This window comes from Ptychodera flava, chromosome 7, assembly GCF_041260155.1.
Source record: "Ptychodera flava strain L36383 chromosome 7, AS_Pfla_20210202, whole genome shotgun sequence".
NCBI lineage: Eukaryota > Metazoa > Hemichordata > Enteropneusta > Ptychoderidae > Ptychodera > Ptychodera flava.
In genome coordinates, this window is record NC_091934.1 from 9859960 (window position 1) to 9878605 (window position 18646).

Consider the following 18646-nt stretch of genomic DNA (forward strand, 5'->3'; position numbering starts at 1 on the left):
GGGCCATCGCTCTTTTATTATCGAAATCTTGAACATTTTGAATGCAAAAGGCAAAATATAAATGTGAAAGGAGAACGGGAATTATGCTGTTTAGCCGGAAGAATACAAGGAAATCTAATCTAGTGAAATTGGATTATAGTAAGTGTTCTGCTTAAGGATAATCGATATCTACTTCTCCTCTGGGCGCCATTGTGTTGCTAGGCAACAGGTGAATGGGAAATGGAGAAAGTCTCGCGCTTTACGGGGACTGGGTAATTCCGCAATCACGTGAATGCTGGTTCAGATTGCATTAGCGAAGAATATGTTAGTCTGCGACGTTTTGACTACGTATACGTGTCCTCAAGGCACAATTGTAACCTAGCGACGCGTCTTGAGATAAACAAACTTGACATCCCCTGCCGTATTTTACATTTTGGGTGTTCTCCAGGAGACGCTGTTCTAATTTTGAAGCAGTTATTCTCGCGAATAAATCTAATATCAGATAATGTCGAATACTCAATAATATGATCATAAGTTAATATCTCAGTAGATATTAATGTAAGGGAGAGCTATATATTGGAACGGGGAAGTGCAAACCAATGCTCTTTGCGCATGCGTTGTGGTTTTGATAACTTACCTCCGCGACCACGCGTTCCTCCTCTCTTGGTCTAACATGTTCTTCATATGGTATATTCTGTATCAAGTTCATTGGGCTTGAATGAAATTTAGAGACTATCAAATCATACGGCTATTGATTTCCTGATGCAAGTTTCGAAATCTAATACATCTGCCAATACGTCACGGTTGCCCTTGGTGACGAATGGTACCATACATGTACTTGCATATTTTCCTTTTTGATATCAGGACGGGCTACCGCTTCGACAACGTTTTCCGTATTCAAAACTGTAAGGCCTGATCCTCACTTAATTAATTTACCGGATCGTAAGCAAGTCAACAAGCAAATCTATAAAGCTTGCCATACTACATTACCATGGCGTTTGACGCATCGATGTCAATCATGTTGCTAGACTGTACTGTTGCTCGATCAAAGTGTTATGGCGATGAGCGGGCCCTCCGTGATTGCATTCATTAACATTGATAAGAGTCAAAACAGGTCTTGCAGAATGCGGGCTAACCTTGAAGCTACCGTTCTTAGACAATGGACGGATAACAAGAGCGGTGTGTGTGCTTGGCAATTCAATCGGCTGGCCCGGTTTAGTTCTGGTAATTACATGCAAATGTCGTCTTTATTTGGCCAAGGCGATATGCGTGTGACTATTGTGCCCGACACTGATACTATTTATTTGTGGATACGTAACACGGTCTACTAGGGGCTTGCTGAAAGTCCCCTGTTTACCAGTACACAGATGTTGCCAGTGTCTGCACTGCCTTTGTGAGCGTGGACTTGAAGGACGGCTATAAGAAACTCAGAACCTTTGGATCTCAAAGTTACGAGTTCCCCTTCAACGTTGTTTCAGCGACGAGTTTCAAGTCGTGGAAGTTTATAAGAAAGTAAGTTTGGCATCTAAACTTTCATTCCTTGGCATTGTAATCAACATTTATGTTTCTATGAGGTAGTGGTAGTAGTTTGCTCCTAGTTCTTGCTACAGGTGATCATTGGTAAGTGTTAACTTTGTCGGTTTCTGTGGCACAACTCTACGTCACACATACTTATTACTTCGCACTGTTTTAAAATACCTCGGGTTCATAGAGGGTGACGCGGGGAGTTATGACAACCCGCAACGTAGAAACAGGAGGAGTGCATAATTCCCACTATTTTTCTTTGTGATGTGTCTGCCACGATCGTTAAATCTGGATCTCGTCGGAAGCTGTTCCGCACGGCTGGCCATCACTAATGTGCGATTACCGCGCTGCATTATTGAGACTCCAACAGGTGGGTTGACTGAAACCGCTGCGGAATAACGTGAACATGTAAGCGCAACATGCCCGTCACGGCCACACTTTCTGACGCTTTTGAGTCAAGATAGTACGTAAAACAGCGCACTGGCATGCCAAGTCACCTTTATATGAGCGCCAGAATGTTTCAAGAATTCCAGTTCACAAACTATGCCACTCTTGGTTGAAACACAGTCCCTCCGGGGACTGTTGTAATATACGTAACTAATACCACCATAGTGAGACGTAAACACGATACATGTTTTACCATCGAAGGGTTGTGCTATTTATACACACACACTTAAAACACCCTCAGTGTCCAACTTCTAACTTACACAACTCGGTGAAACACCTCTTGTTAAGCATCGACATTTTCTTTCCGTGTATTTGCATAATCTGATAAGTTAGGGGATCAGATAAATTTGCTATTGCGAGCAAAATAGTTGTCGATTTTCATTGAGACTGAATCATGCATGAATAATTTTCCTGATTACATCCGAAAGATTTCTAAGTTTGTATAGCACCAAAATTTTGAGAAAACACGATTGCCCCATCCAGCAACTATCAAAGTAGCTTGGATCATGGAAGTATAAAAAGATACATCACCCCCACGCTTGGATCAATTAGTTTTTATGGTCACATTTCAGGCGTTTCAGACGTCACCCGTCTTTGATCTTTACGAATTAATTAAAGTGAAGATAGATTAATCTAGTTTAATACCGCCATCAGCAGGATTTAGTGATACGCCTTATCACTCAATATGTTATATCGTGTTAGCTGGTGATTGTCCGTTTTCATTTCAATGCAGGGTGAGTTTAATGTGTGACTGTGAGTGGCCTGTATTTAGTGTTCAAGGTTTGTTCATGAGGGGATTATTTTCAGTATTATTAGTTCAAGCATAACATCATAGGCAAGTCTGACTCTCCCCACAATTGGTTTGATCAATTGTATCCCAGAAAACGTAGACATCCGCGCATTCTTTCGACGAGGGGTTAAGACGGTAAAAGACTGCACATGCTCTATTTTCAAAACTCAGCTTGAAATAGTCATGCCAGCAAATGTTTGGTGCAGCTTAAAATTTGTCAGGAAACAACACCATTGTTAAGAATACATACATGTCTTAAATGCCTTCCAAAATGCCACTGAGGGCCAAAATGTAATTGAATCTTCCATTCACAAATAACAACCTGTTTTGTAAACAGTACTAATATTTCAGGCTAATGCGACTGTAGCATTCAAAGTCGATGTAAACAATACAGAACCCTCGACGATAACTATTAATCAAACTCCAGAGAGAGAGAGAGAGAGAGAGAGAGAGAGAGAGAGAGAGAGAGAGAGAGAGAGAGAGAGAGAGAGAGAGAGAGAGAGAGAGAGAGAGAGAGAGAGAGACTCTCTTCTACTGATGAGTGACCGGCGAATGAAACTGTACCAATTGCCCGGATGAGAAAGTTTGGTTAGCAGGTGCAAAGGCCGTGTGCTGTTGGTTTGATATTATATTATTCTCAAACTTTTAGGCGTCGTCCAACACCGCTGTCATTATTTTCAATCTCCGTGTTTGATTTAATTTTATTATGACTTTATATTTTCCTTTAAATTCCGTATGTGCATGACGGAACTTATTACAAGCTAACAACCAAGGAATTCCACGACCCTATGGAACGTTGTTAGTAAACGCCGTACGGCCTCCGATCGAGTCACATGAAAATACTTTAACCACGAAACCTCAAAGTTCCAATGTGAATGTTAGCTGGTTATAGTTTCTTCTGTTGATGCAATTAAGTCAACGGTTGACACCAGACACTATTCACTGAAATTGCTATACGTCTCATTTCGTGGACAAAAGTGAACGCCAAAGAAAACTCGGAAAATTTGGCCTTGAATTTATATTTCACGTTTTTTTATGTAAAGAGGGCGAAACGTTGCAGTGTGTGTTTACTGAACATTATCATAGAAGAAATAGATTTAAGTAAAAAGTAATAAAATCGGTCCTAAAACTGTTTGTTCTCTCAGGCTTTAACTCGTACAGATTAATTGAACCAACATTGTTACCTCGTAGCAAACGACAGATCTCTATCTCACATCATACAAATTCGACAGATAATATAATATTTCGAAAGAAATTAACTGTCTCACGACGGGAAATCTAAGATAAATTGCTTTTCTCCCCAGTGACGGAAGCAGAAAGACTAATTCAAGAGCGTTCGGTAAATTTCCCCGTCATTTTTATTTCATTCACCCGAAGAAACATGGACCTTTAAAGTGCTTCGCCAATAACGAGTGATTTCCTGTTTCCTCTTCCGCAAGCCAAGGCGCATAACTTCCATTGGATGAAGTCATCTCATAAATTCACCATTTTATTTCTCTTTGCTTAAGCTACGTTTTCTCACTAATCATATATGACATGGTTGAATAGAGAGTTTATGATGGGATAGCTGCAGAGAACGAGCATCGAGGCAACTGTCATTTGTATTTGAACTGGGTTGTTTTATCGAATTACTGGCGTGTAGATCGATATGAGCGTAAGTCAACTGGCATGTGAATCGATACATGTGAGCTTTAAGCCTATGCTTCAGTGGTCAACATGCGACGGACAGCTTTGTGTTAATGTTCTGCAAGACGGCTTTTACATGGCAGTGACTGGCAGTGATGTTAACAATGCCTGCAATCCAACTCGCCATCCCCCTCGGGCAACCAACGACCCATCATGCCTCTGTGTCTAAACACGCCACTATGTCTGTCACGTGACCAACATGATATGCTCCTGATGTTTCACTCATGAACTCACTCACATTTCGTGACTTCATATTTAAACTTGAGGCAGAATTGAAATGACATCCTTTCGACATAAACGGCATACTTTTTCTGCATCACGGCACACTTGTCAGATGGCCAGCGAGGCTTACTCCACATGCAGAAACATATTCATCCCTGTTGATCGACAATTTTGGACTCATCTTCAAGTTCTAACTGCTTGGATTTACCATCATGACGATTGGATCGATATAAAGCTATAGCTACATTGAACTGCAACTTTTGGTGTTTACTTGCTCTGTCATTAAACTACGCTTTCTTCTGCCGGCCATAGTCCCCAAATTTCGTGGGAAATACTTATTCAGCTTGTCAACTAAGCCTTTATCTGTAAGCATATCAAACGTTATCGTAGAAAACTTAATTTTCGACCGGGACAGAATGTATTTGTCAACAACTACTTTGTTTATTGCACACAATATGTGTGTGAGCAAGGCTACTGCTGTATTTCGATATTCTTTACGAAGACGAATTTAGAGTAAATTCATTAAATTTGTTGTTATCAGAACAGAGAAAATTCAAATATCACCAAATGTTACAGCTATATCGGTCGATTTTTATGTTTGAAGGTTAAATCTCATTTTGACGTAGCAGTCCCAAAGGTTCTGTAATTCCTAAAAATACATTGCTTATCACGACAACAGTAACCATGGTAACCGAATTGTGTTTCTGATTTGAACAGAATTGCCGACAAAAAAACTAAATCAGTCGATGTGCTAGTCGATACAAATTGATTAATTAACCCCAGGTTTTGTTCGTGCTTTTAAGCAGAGAAAGAAAACCCGTTAGGCGTGCATACGTCATCTTTTCTCCGATCAATAAACTCATGAAATCACACTGGTTTAGGCAATGGGCCTAGGAATACCAAACACGAGACTGTCATCGTTCTGTTTGGAACAAGCTTCTTAAAAATGTTCCGCTGAAGTAAGTTATTTCGGCGGATAATGTTGACGCACAATTGCACATCAACTTGACTTCATGCATGCTTATATGGCAACCTTTGTGATCGCAGAGCTCCGTATACGACATACTAACCCTTTGAGCGCCAATGTGAATTTTGTCCCTTTATAAGAAATCACGCAAACAATTTCTTTTTTCAGATTTTCCCTAAAATTTTGATCAAAAACTGTAGCCGATGAAAAGTTATGTCTGTTTGGTCTAAAATTATCAAAATAATTGAGAAAAATTCATAAAAATTTGTAGAATGTTGCACAAAATTTTTGGAGGGAAAATTACAGCGCTCAAAAGTTCAAGCACAAATCCCATCTCTGCAAAATAGTATGACAAATATCAATATCCGAGCACCTCAGGATAGGACGATATGAGCAGTATGGCGTTTGAACTCATTTCAGTTTACAACTTTCAGAACTGCGTGGAACGTGCAATTTGAACAGGTGACTGTCCAGTGTACACAATGACATATCGACCCCAGCAGAATAAGTACACACGTTAACCAGTTTTTGTATCGTTCGTCACGCCATGCACATCTCTTAGTAACCATAGTCCCTTTATTGTAGTGACCGAGGTATTCTTGTCGGGCGAATTGGACTTTGATTAAGTGTGAATAAAGCCCGACACGCTTTATTTTGTTGACTCCCGCGTGTACGCAGATCTATGCAACAGGTTCAAAATGTTAGCCGGTGTGGGTGTGAGCGATCCCTGAATGATTCATTTTTGATTTATTTAGGGTCAGTGAGACGTGCGTGTCACCTTTGAAAAAGACATCGGTCTGCTTAGTCGGCTGTGCATATTTTTGTCGGTGCAACATTCGCGTTCACAGCCCTTTTCCGTTGATAGGAACTGTGGTTGGGAGTGCCAGGGAAAGTAGAGATTCGATCTGTGCGCTGTGTATGGAATGGACGTCACCAACTCGAGTGCAGTGTAAGTTATGTGAACATTTTGACTATTTGTGTAAGGACGAGTTTCGCTTTCCCGCCGACGTCGCTTGGCAAAAACTTACTAAAGGTTTTGAAGGCATTGTTTAGGGCTTTTGTTAGGGTTTTTTTAAGGCAGGAAAGTTTTTCGGATACTGTTATCTTGTGTCATAATTAGGCCTGAGCTAGCATTAAGACAAGAGCTCACTTTTGTCACATATATATTGTACATACGTTAAGAACGCTATAACTTCGTTTCGACGTCAACCTCTGCACCTAAAATACCAGAATGTGAAGTATACTCAAGGGAGAATGTGGTCGATCGATACAGCACTAAAAAACCGCCCATAGCATTTAAAGTTTTCTGTGTTCTGCCCGGCACGGCTCGGCATTGCGTTGCGTTGCTTGCCTGTGTTTACTCGGGCTGAAATTCCCATATCGTATGCGTATGCCCCGTCGCCGTTACGTTCAGCGCTCTCCCTATGTCCAAAGGGACCAAGTATCGTAGCGATTATTATTATTAAAAATGTAAAAGCTTAATTGGTAGGCAGAATTGAGGCTAATGGGTTTAAGGTCACGGGCGATTGATTTATCGTCACGGAGTACAAGGTCAAATCAATGCAAAGTCAGCGTTCAGAAATAGGCACTTGAAGAACGCCCTGTCGACGGAATACAAAATGCACCTGTTTTGTCATTCAATACGATGTCAAACTTCCAAAACCAGTTGCCTTGGGAACTAATTGGCTGTGATCTGTCAGGGGTATACCACCCTATATTGAAACACTTGCGATTCGATATAGTGTAAACAGTGTTTGGCAACAAAATTTGATAGCTTGCACATATTCATATTCAGTATACTGAAAACTATATTTTCTTGTTCAAATCCATACCACATGCTGACATACATGGTGTTCTGCTCAAATTACATGACGTAGCTTGAATTTAAGAAGTTGCACATCTCGATTGTTGACGAGTTACATCTTGATTGTTGACGAGTGACCTTAAAGGGACAGAAACTGTAACTTTAGGCTGTATTTTTTTCAGTATTTTCCGTGTATTCACTGCAGTAACGTTTCTTGCTCCGCTCGTAAGTTGTAGCACGCCAAAGTTACCCAGTCTCCCGCTGGTCGACAAATCATCTATCTGTGTAACAATCAGTTTTGTACAATGAATTCACACTAAGTCTTGATTCCAATTCGATTTTTTGTAAAAATTCCGACTATACACATATTTGTGTGTTAGCATCATCATTCGCTTCAAGAAGTAAAACTACTGAGAAACTGTCATCGATACATATAACAAAGATACTGCAAAAATAGCAAAAAGTGACTGGTACTAAAATATATTAATACTTTTTGTCGACTTTGACATGTCAACATGCATGGACACATTCATGTCTGTCAAAGTTGAGCTGCAGAATTAAGCTGCTGCTGGGGCCTTTCTTCCTTTTTTGGCACCCATCATGCACTGCGACATTCGCTGTGAATTGTATGTGTTCACGTAAACATGCCGAACGGACGATATCGATCACTTTTCATTGTGCCGATTTTCAAACAACTCTGTAAAAGTTCTACACAGTCCTGCAAGTACATGTTTTACACTAAACAGTGTGTTTGTTAAGGCCATCGAACCAAACACTGCGCTTGTTTGATTTCCACTTTTCAGATCCTCAACGCGACGGATGGAACATTACTCTGCACAAACTCAAGGTGTTCTTTTCAATCGAAGCATTGTGAAAAGTTTTATCACTCAAGTGAGATCGACGACACTGAAATTTGTCCTGTAGGCCTATGTGATTAAGATTGGATCGAATTCGTAAGCGAAAATCCCTGAAATGAAATGAACCATTCTCGATAGGACGAATCAAAACTGTCCACCTGGTTTGAAACCCTACACAAATACGTAGCTTTATAGTCGACACGAGCCGCCAAACTTGTTTCTAGTACGAAGAAGCTTAGATTTAATCTTCAATCAAATTTTTCGATCCTTGGGTTTTAGACTTGACGCAATCAGTCTCGGTTTTTCATGTCAGTTGTATTTTCAATGAATGAACTTCATCAGTCTGCGATGTTAAATCCAATGACAGCTACGTACGAGTATGTCAACATCGCCCATGAATTTGAACATGTAAACATCCCATGGGAAAACACTCACATGACTGGACAAAGGCAACTGATACATAGATGATCCAACCGGAGTGACGTGATGTGACAGGAGCTACATACAAATAACTAAACCCCTGTTCAAATTTTATGTTTTATTGGTTTGAGGTTATCAAAACTTAAATTCCATCCATCGCGAAACTTTAAGTGAAAACATTGTGTTTGGTTCTTCTAATCAGTTCCTTGCGCTGTTTCTCTACAATCTATTGGCACTTTCAGCTTAAAAGTCAATGTTTGTCTCAGGTGTGCGGACAGCCGTGCTTCTAACATTGGTATAAAAACATCAGCTAGGTAACTGTTTGACATCCTCAGACCTCACCGAGGCACAGAAAAACGAAATGCTTTTGTGTTATCTTTAACTAAGACATCTTGACGCTTCGCTTCATTAAGACTAGACCCTTGAGATTTTGCCAGCGAACTCGAGTATTTGTCAAGGATATTTATACAGGGGCGTTCAATGCTATCCAAATATCCCCGTCAATTTTACTGAGCAAACGTAGCACTTGACCGTTCAGCGTACGAGCTGCAAGGTCGAAGGTGAAGGTACACGACAGAGAATTTTGGTAGCGTTCATTCAATAATGTCAATTGTCATTTTTTAAAATTAAACTGAAGATGAACATTTTAACGTAACCGGCCGATGCATTCTCGCGAGCCAAAAGCACCATTTCTCGTTGCCTGCGATGCTTCACACAAATCCCCAAAAGCAGCAAGGTTTACTCCACATATGGTTTTCAAGTCAGAATAGACTTTATCCGAGTAAAGCTTTGTGTAATGGAACAAATTCCTTGAAAAGTGATAAAAACCGTTTTGCTCACGTACCTGCTGTCGATCGCACTGTCGAGCTTTACATTTGTTTATTTCAAGAGCAGTAATGACATCACGCAAATCATATTTCACTAAAATAACCGCTGTTCGATTTGTTTTAAGATTTCGGAATCAGCATTTGTTACTTTTAAAACTATCATCTTCACTGTGTTTGTTGAAAACAAGACAAGGTACACATTTCCCCTTCTTTTCTGTGAGGTATGGTGCAAAAACAGCGTTAAGTTTTCACACGAGCACATACAGGCTGCTGTACTAATGGTATCGACAGATGGATTTTAGTTGGGAATGAAATCCAATTGTCCCCATTAACACCAAGCATAAAACAAATACCGGTTGTGTTGACGTGTTAACACCAGGAAATTGGACATGCGTCATTTGGCGAGTGAAACAGAAAAATGCATTTCACAAACAATGATTGCAAAACATATTTGGTACAGGAGGATTAACTTGTTTGGAGTTTGTTTGATTTTTGTAGTTGGTGCCGTATACTTTAATTAATTGGTTACAGAGACGTGTTTATATTGATTATAGTCGATGTTCTCTTCCATAGAATAGAGGATGTAGTGCCCAACTTTAGTATTTAACACCTTGCATATGGTTTGGAGGCCCGCAGCTTCAAATTTCTGTTCTTGACAGTACAACTGAATTATTAAACAGCGTGTAAATAACGCGCAAGAAAGCTTAAATTTAATATTATGGATCCACCTGTTTCACCAATTAACAGTGAACGAGGCGACCAAAGAACCGATGCATTCTCAAAATGACTAAATGGGCAATAAAAATTATAGTAGCTGACTTTTAGGGTTGTATTGATCTTTTGTGATGAGTTATAGTTACTTTATTGCTTTAAGTTTTACTGCTGTGCATTTTCTGAAATAGTTTTACTGCGACAAGCAGTGCATTGTTGACAACTACCACGCTTAAAATGAGATTTGTTTTAGAAAAGTAGCTGCATTTGTAATGACACGTTCTTGAAAGTGAGTATATTGAATCGCCTATTTGTCTTCATTCTCTCAGGCATTCAGGACTGGTGGAAAGATAAACAGGGCATGATGTAAAACGGACAAAATGTACGTCATTGCCAGTTTACACTCTCTCCATTTTAGACATCACCATAATCGTGTGGTGTCCTGGCTAATGCGTTAACTTGCGCTACCGTTGGACTTCAAGTGCAATATTTTTACGAAATTAGAGGGTAGTTCCTCTTTCTGAGACCAAAAAGACAACATGCCTGTCGATGAATTCTCTTTTAAAGCATTTTATGTCACGGTCATGTATAGGACCACCGCGAGAAAGATTTTGTTTATCAAAACTGATCAAGAAAATCAATCATTTGTATCAATATGGCCAGTCTTCGTAAGTCGCATGATTTCTGTAACATACACAAACACGTACAACGGCGTTCGGTTGCCCAGTACTGGAAGCTTTCATTACAAATGTCAGCGGTTTTCCAAACAATACAGTTTTGTTCCCTGCCTTTGGCTGCAATCGTTGGCCTCCACGAGGAAAACAAAACAATCGATTGGCAATGTTTCTTTGATTAATGTGTTTGGAATTAATTATGATGACCTAATTAAGGTTGACATATATGTGAGATCGGATCGATATTTTCAACTGGGAGGTTGTCAGGACAAGGATATCAAATCATTTACCCGTGAACTCTGACACCAGTTGCTGTGACAACGGAATTGACGCTGTTGTAAATACAGGTGCAAATTTGACGAAAAGCGCCGCAGGTGTAGATTTTTCGCGGTTGCTCTGAGCAACGTCCAGTTTGACTCGGAATTACAAAATAGTCCACAATAGTAAATTTTACGACTTGCAGTGAGTAGTTAGGCGTGTTTGCTATACTTAATTTTGCATCATGGGAGTTCATTGATATCAAATAACTTTACTTGACGATTGCGAAACCATTCATATTATCGAAATATAGCGCAGATCATATCTGAACAGTGCGTATATCGTGTTATTAAACCACCGCTTCAAGAGCATCGGAATTGCTTGGCCATGTTGTTTTAAAACGAGAAGATGATGGTTTGTCTGTATTTTTTTGTTTGCTCCACTACTTGACAGTGTTTCCAAACGATATGCCACTGTTTACGGTTGCAGTATCGCCAGATTTTTGATAAGTTGGTACAAGCTCTTCAAGTTCTTGGGCGAGTAGAGTCCTGCGAAAAAATAAAAATTACACATTAGTTTTACACTTGTGTGATTTGTTGCCTGCATGTGCGCAAGTTGAGAGTGAACAAGTGACAATATCTTGTCGTCGAAATTCGCTTTATTGGACGAGTTTATTCAGCCAAGATGCATCGAATACTAAAGGTGAATTCACGTAGCAAAAGTTCTGTTGGGGAGCAATTGAAAATCTCCCTACTTTGTAACTAATATAATCATAGAAATATATAGAATCGTGGGAACTGCTCGCTCTCACTGACCTTCACACTCAGTTTACTTACATTAATACATAATCTCAAAGTAGCGACACGGCCTTACTTGCAGCATGTTATTAATGCTACAGTTTTCTCTTTGTTAGATTACTGCGCCACCGTCACAGTTTATCAAAATGCAACTTCACTTTGAAAAGCAACTTACCATGCACCTTATACTTAAATTTACAGTCCGTATTCACTTCTAGCTACAAAAAGGTGATCATGTGTCCTACCATTCAAGAAAGACATGGCCACCGTTTTTCATATCGAGTCAAAAACGTGTTCATAGCAAAGTTGCACCCTACTTATCCAACTTCGTCGTCCAAATTACTCTGTTCATCTCTACAACACTCGAAGTAATACCTCATTCCTACAGCCCACCAATTAGATATCGCATGCACATTCTGTTCTGCCAAATAAAAAACTCAGGTGACTTAACCCTTTGAGCGCCAAAGTCAATTTTTGTCAGCCTTATAAAAATAATATACCTGAGTCAATTTTTGTCAGGTTTTTGCCAAAATTTTGATAAAAAACTGTGGCTTATGAAATGTTGTGTTCATTTGGTCCAAAATTATCAGAAAAATTACAGAAAACTTCATAAAAATTGGTAAAATGTTGCACTGAAATTTTGGTGGGAAAAAATACAGCACTCAAAGGGTTTATAGCTTATTTATTTTTCACTCAGTTATGACATGTTTTATTTTGCTCACTTCTTTTTCGTGATGCTACATTTATCGAGGCATTTTTCATCACCACGTTCTGTATTTTTGGCGCTATTTAAAGTATTGCCTTTTTATGCAGTTATTCTAGTATTTACTGTCTGTTTTTTCAGTTCCAGGCTATTGTTTTAATTTTCAACTTTGTCGTAATCTATACGCATGAAAAGTCATTTCTGCATGTGCTGATTTAGAGAAATCAAATGTGATGTGAATGTAATTTAAAGAGTCTTCGTCAGAGGAAAATATCATTTTTTTCCCTTTCATTACTGAAATACATCGGATTCCGCCTAGATATATGAAAGGACAGCATGCACACGGAACACTATCAGGTTTTTCCTGGCGTTTTAAGCGTTTGTTCACGAAATTTGGACAGCGGTTTAAGTTGCCGGATCGCAACTAAACTTCTGTACACAAATCATTGTTTCTCCTTTCCTGTTTGCAGGTGTCTGAGAATGACGTCATGGGCGGTCTGGTGACTCGCAAAGTTAATATGGACAAATAGCGTGACAGTCGTAATCACAGAGTGACAGTCGTAATCTTCTGTGTGGAACATTCTTGCTGGAGTTCGTGACAGGACAAATCTGCTGCCATGATGTCTTTCGAATTGAATTTTTCGAAGTCGAAAATCAATCCGCAGACGCTGCCGACGACGAAAATTCGGTCGCTGTTCCCTATCAGCGAGAAGATACGTCGCAGGGCATTCGTTCTCAATTCCCAAGAACACCAAAGACACGAAAAGTTCGTGTCTCACATGGATCTTCAGCAGAAGATACAGGGTCAGAAGTTCCGCCGTACGAGGCGCAGTCTACAGGCCGATGTTGAAAATTACGAGGTCTACAAGAGGGCGCTGTATAACATCGGCAAACGACAGTTAGAGCTGGGCCTGGTGAAGAACGTACCGACTAAGCACGGCTCGACCCGTGGCGCCCCGCGGCGATTACCGCCCGTGGCCGAGTCTCTGACGGAGTCTGTGGTCGCTGATGAGGATGGCTCGAAAGCAAAAGCTGAAAAAAGCGAAAAGAAGCAAGTTGTACACGAAGATAAGAAGAAAGACGAAAAAGAAGGCGGGAACGAAAAGAAAAATAGAGAAGATGTGGATGAGATTAAGATTAACTCTGCAGGTACAGGGATCATGATAGTGACTGCAGCCACAGAGGAAGATTATATTGCGCCCAATGAAGGGTACATAACGGATGAAAACAGAACTGAAAAAGATTTTGTGAAGAAACCACAGAGTGATGTAGATGAACTACTCATAGACGAGGTCATGGTGGCAAACACCGAAACTCGCAAGGAAAAGATAGATGCAGGTGCTAGAAAGCGAAGACGGGCTAAGAAGAAATTAACCGGAGATCGCTACTACGAACGGAGAACTCCCAAGGCGAACGTGCTACCACCGTTCGGCATCTACAACGGTAAAGTTTACCGACATCTGAGCAAAGAGAGACGCGAGGCGCATTCCGAGCTCGATCCTGTAGAGAGGAGAAAGCGACAGGCCGAGGCGCTTCTTGAAAATGCGCACGCGCAGAGCTCGGTACTGATCGACAGAAATATGCCCACCTCGGCTTTGTTAAGGAGCAGAGACTCGTGTTTGAAGGACAGGCTGAAACCCTCGGCGAGTTTGAGACTGAAACCGATCAAAGCTAAGATGAGGGCTGTCCAAGCCTTCATGAAAATCCACGAAGATGTGTCAGTCAAAGCGGATCTGAACAAAAGCACGGACAGATTCGGCCGCGGGTTGGGGCTGGTGACCAAACGAAGGGCCTCCAGAGATGTCGGCGCCATAAAGACCAAAAAACCAGCCATTGTATGATTTTCTGACCGTTATTCTGTTTATCATTCTAAAAAAAAAACAACAAGACGAGATTCATATCGCGAAATGATAACAGTATACTTATTTACAATGTAGTAACCATCCGTCCGTGCTCAGTAAAGTTATGTAGCGTTATCTTCATGTATTCTTAGCGATTGTAATAAACTGTGTGTGATCATATTTACTGCTTACGTCACGTTGACCGATGTCTCCTGTGCAAATTGTACCAATCAATTGAACCACAGCCTGAAAACTCAGAAACCCATCGCTTTAAGTACATCTGTTCTACTACACGCTTCTTAAATGAAGATTTACCAATTTATTTCTCCGATTTCAATTTCTAGATTGGTGTTTAGTTTTTCCGTGTCTAATGAAACAGCTCTTAGTTAGTATACAAGTGATTTGTCATGTTTTCATGCAAATTAACCAGTGTTTTCCTTGAAATAGAGAATGGTGGTTATTCAAATAGACTCAATGAGAACTTGAATCTTTATTGCAATATTTGTCTGAATTTACACATTAGGTGGAAACTTGTGAACGCTAGCCCTGACTGCACTGCTACTGTTATAAGTACAATCAGAATCCTAACTATGAAAGTTCAATTTATTGTCCGTGAAATAATCAGCATACGTTATTAAATGAAAGTGACGCTCATGATTGAGAAGAATCACTTCTTTTCTCCAATGTTCCAGTTCAGTTGGGTCAGGGAATGTTGACGAAGTCGCCGTAAGAGGGCGCTCGGCAACTGCGAAAGGCTAGGCTTAAAGAAAACCATCGTAAATTTGATTTCGGGACAAATTGTTATTTGTTCAGAAGAGATATTAAACTAATCGTTAACTTAAATAGCAATTTATGAGGCCCTGTGGACATAGGACAAGTAGATAAGGGTTTGTTTTGGTGCCTAACATCAAGCAGCTGTCTGTCCGTAATTCACCTTTTTCTCATTTTGTGCATTAAAAAGTAATGAATGGGAAATTCTATGGAATATTCGTCTCTGACCCTCCGACCTACCTGTCTGAACACCTGCCTATCAGTGATCTAATCTCAATTGCTGCCCTGTAGCACGTGATACGATTTCCCCATAATGCAATTCTTCCGATATCACCATCGTTATGGAAGAAGATCCACCACCACACCTGCCGTAACCGCAAGGCGATGGAAACACAGAAGACACCATCGCGCTAATGTCTCTGGACAGTACGACGAAATATGTTCAATCGTTACCTCTACAGTTCAGGGGAACGTTTTAAATGACAGCTTGGGGTGAAAAAATGTACATTTATCGTAACTGCAATCGTCATTCCAGATAGTCATCTTGGCGTATGATCAGATTGCTTAGCGATTAAGGTGACCCGACTTAATCGACAACACACCAATGAGGTTATAACTTCAATGATTGAAGTTGAAAACATGAACTAAAATGTCCACATATTTATGTCTGTTTCTCTCCTGAACATATACACACACGGACACATACATGCTCTCGCTTCTCTGTCTGTCTATCTGTGTCTCTCTTTCTGTCTCTGTCTCTGTCTCTGTTTGTTTGTCTGCCTGTCTTTGTCTGTCTGTCTGTCTGTCTCTCTGTCTGTCTGTCTGTCTATCTGTCTGTCTGTCTGTCTGTCTGTCTGTCTGTCTGTCTGTCTGTCTGTCTGTCTGTCTGTCTGTCTGTCTGTCTGTCTGTCTCTCTCTCTCTCTCTCTCTCTCTCTCTCTCTCTCTCTCTCTCTCTCTCTCTCTCTCTCTCTCTCTCTCTCCCTCTCCCTCTGAACATCCCACAAAATCGTTCTTAAATAGTCAGTGGCATTCCATATCACAACGGTCCATCTTTATACCAACAACTCTTTTTTTCATTTTTCTATTATAATCTCACATGTTTAAAAGTTACGATTCCCACGTCAAAAGCTGATCTTGTCCGCCGACGGTGGTCAGAAACAGACTCAAAGTTAAGCATCTGTCGTCCACGGAGTAGTGACTGGCAGCTGTGAAATATAAAGTGATAGCGTATCTCTGTAGGATTGACTATTGACTGTGAAGGACATATTTAAAAGCGGTATTGAAGCTAATCCATATTTTCTGCCAATTTAAAAGTACAATTGACATGCAATTATCCATAATGGCCTTACTTTCCTCGATCAAATCTCTGACCTTTCTCTCAACGGTACACGTGTAAGAGTAAATAGTTTTATCAAGCATGGTTATAGAATCACTGATGTAATCCTCGGTGTATGATTTTTTTTTGTTCTTGAAATAAATCTGAAAAAAAGACGAGACTCCTCTTTGGCGAGGGGTTATTCAATGTAAGAAACAGGTTCGTTGACTGATCTTAATTCTTCACCATTATGTAACACGCCGAAGGCGTAATGCCATATTCAGGTAACATGCATCTAAGGAGTGAAGGTTGTGAAATTTGATCATAATTTGCTTAGAGAAGTCTTTTATTGATCTCACGATGTGACAAGGTGGAAATGTATCGGAATGCATTAGGGAAACAAGTGGACACGAAATATGCAGAGGGAGTGTTGCGTTCCTGTCAATGTTTTGAGATACGTCTAACAAAATACAAATCATAATACATCTTGTCCTTTGCCTTCAGGCAACTTAATAAGTAATACCCGCCCACCTGTCTTGGTTTTCGCAAATTAGATTTTTGCTCAGTCATCCACATTTAAGTCACGATTCAAAGATAAATCCTACCTAAGGGATATAAACTTGTTTATTTACTTTTTTCCTGTTTTAAATCAAACGTTTACTGTGACGACTTTGGAAAAATAAAATAATTTATGGATTCATTAATTAATGTGCAAATCCCTCTGAAAGAGAAGGGGGTGTTTTTTATCACATTTGTAAGAAATTTCATACTTCAAAGACAGGAAGCTGTCTGAAATCGATACATTCTCAATTCCTTCTCATTCTTCAGTGAAGCCCCATCAGCTGTGTCTTTTCGCGTTTTACCAAATACAATCCAATCTTTAGAGAGCTGTGTTAGATTTCTGTTTTAAAGCAATATTGTCTTTGAAAATGTCACTATGTTAATCCTTTGTGATGTATTTGGTCGGTTAAAGATTCACGCGCTTACGTATATATTTGTGGCAGTCTTGTATTTGTGTCGCAACTAGAAAATTACCTTATGAACAATTTCGTGAGCTGTGATTCGTCGCCAATGTTTGGAAAAGGTCACACGTCGGCATGCAAGCATTGCGTCATAACTTGCATTTGATTTCAAACCATCTACATGTAAAAGTAACGCAAAATGGAATGGTGCTTTAAAGAAAATGGCACGATTTAACAACAGCGTTTTCTCCAATTATGTGCAATTCAATGGAATGCGCCGGCGCCAAACATAAACAGGACTATCTATACGCCAAACAACTCACTGGTAGCCTGCTCTGTTACACAGATTTGAATTAGATCGGGTTTCCGCGACCAAGTGTCCTCTTGACGACTGCCCATTATTTGAAATCGTATGCGTGAAATCTTATGTCTACAAGCGAATCCTTTTGTCATATTCGTTCTCAAAGATAAATATATTATAGCGCTATAATTGCCCGAGGCATTGGCAAATGTAACCACATTTAAAAGTGCAACAACATTGAACTAGTTACAGAGAGAAAGTACGTCAGCACCTTGTCCTTCGAATATAAACGCTCGCTGTGTATGATCAGCTCAGCAGAGTAAAATTACCACTTTTTACGTCACTTCCTGTGTTACATGTCACTTTTCGCAGAAAATTATTCGTAGGGTGATGTTGGAACTACCGAATTAACAGGAAGTTGTAAAAACAAATTAAAGGAATAACCGTAAACAAAAGACAAGTTCAGGAAGGTCTAATGCTTACACAGTCCTCTGCTGTCAATGAGACATAGTTAAAATTTTTAACATGCAACTGGGACAGTTCGCTTCGTTTGTGTGCTCTAAATTGACAAAGACAAAGATGCTGGGCAAATCTATACATGCATTTTTAATATTTGATGAATATTGCTATACAGGTGCGGAAATCGATTTTAGTGTGTGTAGGTTTCATTAACATGAAAAGTGACATCCGCCAGCAGTTTCCATATCCTTTCTATCCATTACAAACAAATATTACTATCATCTGAATCGCATTCCACAACGTGCACATCTCATCCGCCATCTATAAGAT

At 40.0% G+C, this 18646-nt stretch overlaps 1 protein-coding gene across 2 annotated transcripts; it reads left to right on the forward strand.

Annotated features, from left to right (window-relative positions):
• The first annotated feature begins 1201 nt into the window (after nt 1-1201).
• Nucleotides 1202-16962, forward strand: LOC139136743 (uncharacterized). Of its 2 annotated transcripts, none has more exons than XM_070704561.1 (2): nt 1202-1491; nt 13137-16962. In XM_070704561.1, exon 2 carries the CDS (start codon nt 13284-13286, stop codon nt 14505-14507), a length of 1224 nt encoding a protein of 407 aa, XP_070560662.1. In that variant the 5' UTR covers nt 1202-1491; nt 13137-13283; the 3' UTR covers nt 14508-16962. The 2 variants fall into 2 exon arrangements, with proteins under 2 accessions (XP_070560662.1, XP_070560661.1); XM_070704560.1 differs by lacking the exon at nt 1202-1491 and adding an exon at nt 6246-6564 and having other exon boundaries at nt 13137-16961.
• Nucleotides 16963-18646: the final 1684 nt, after the last annotated feature.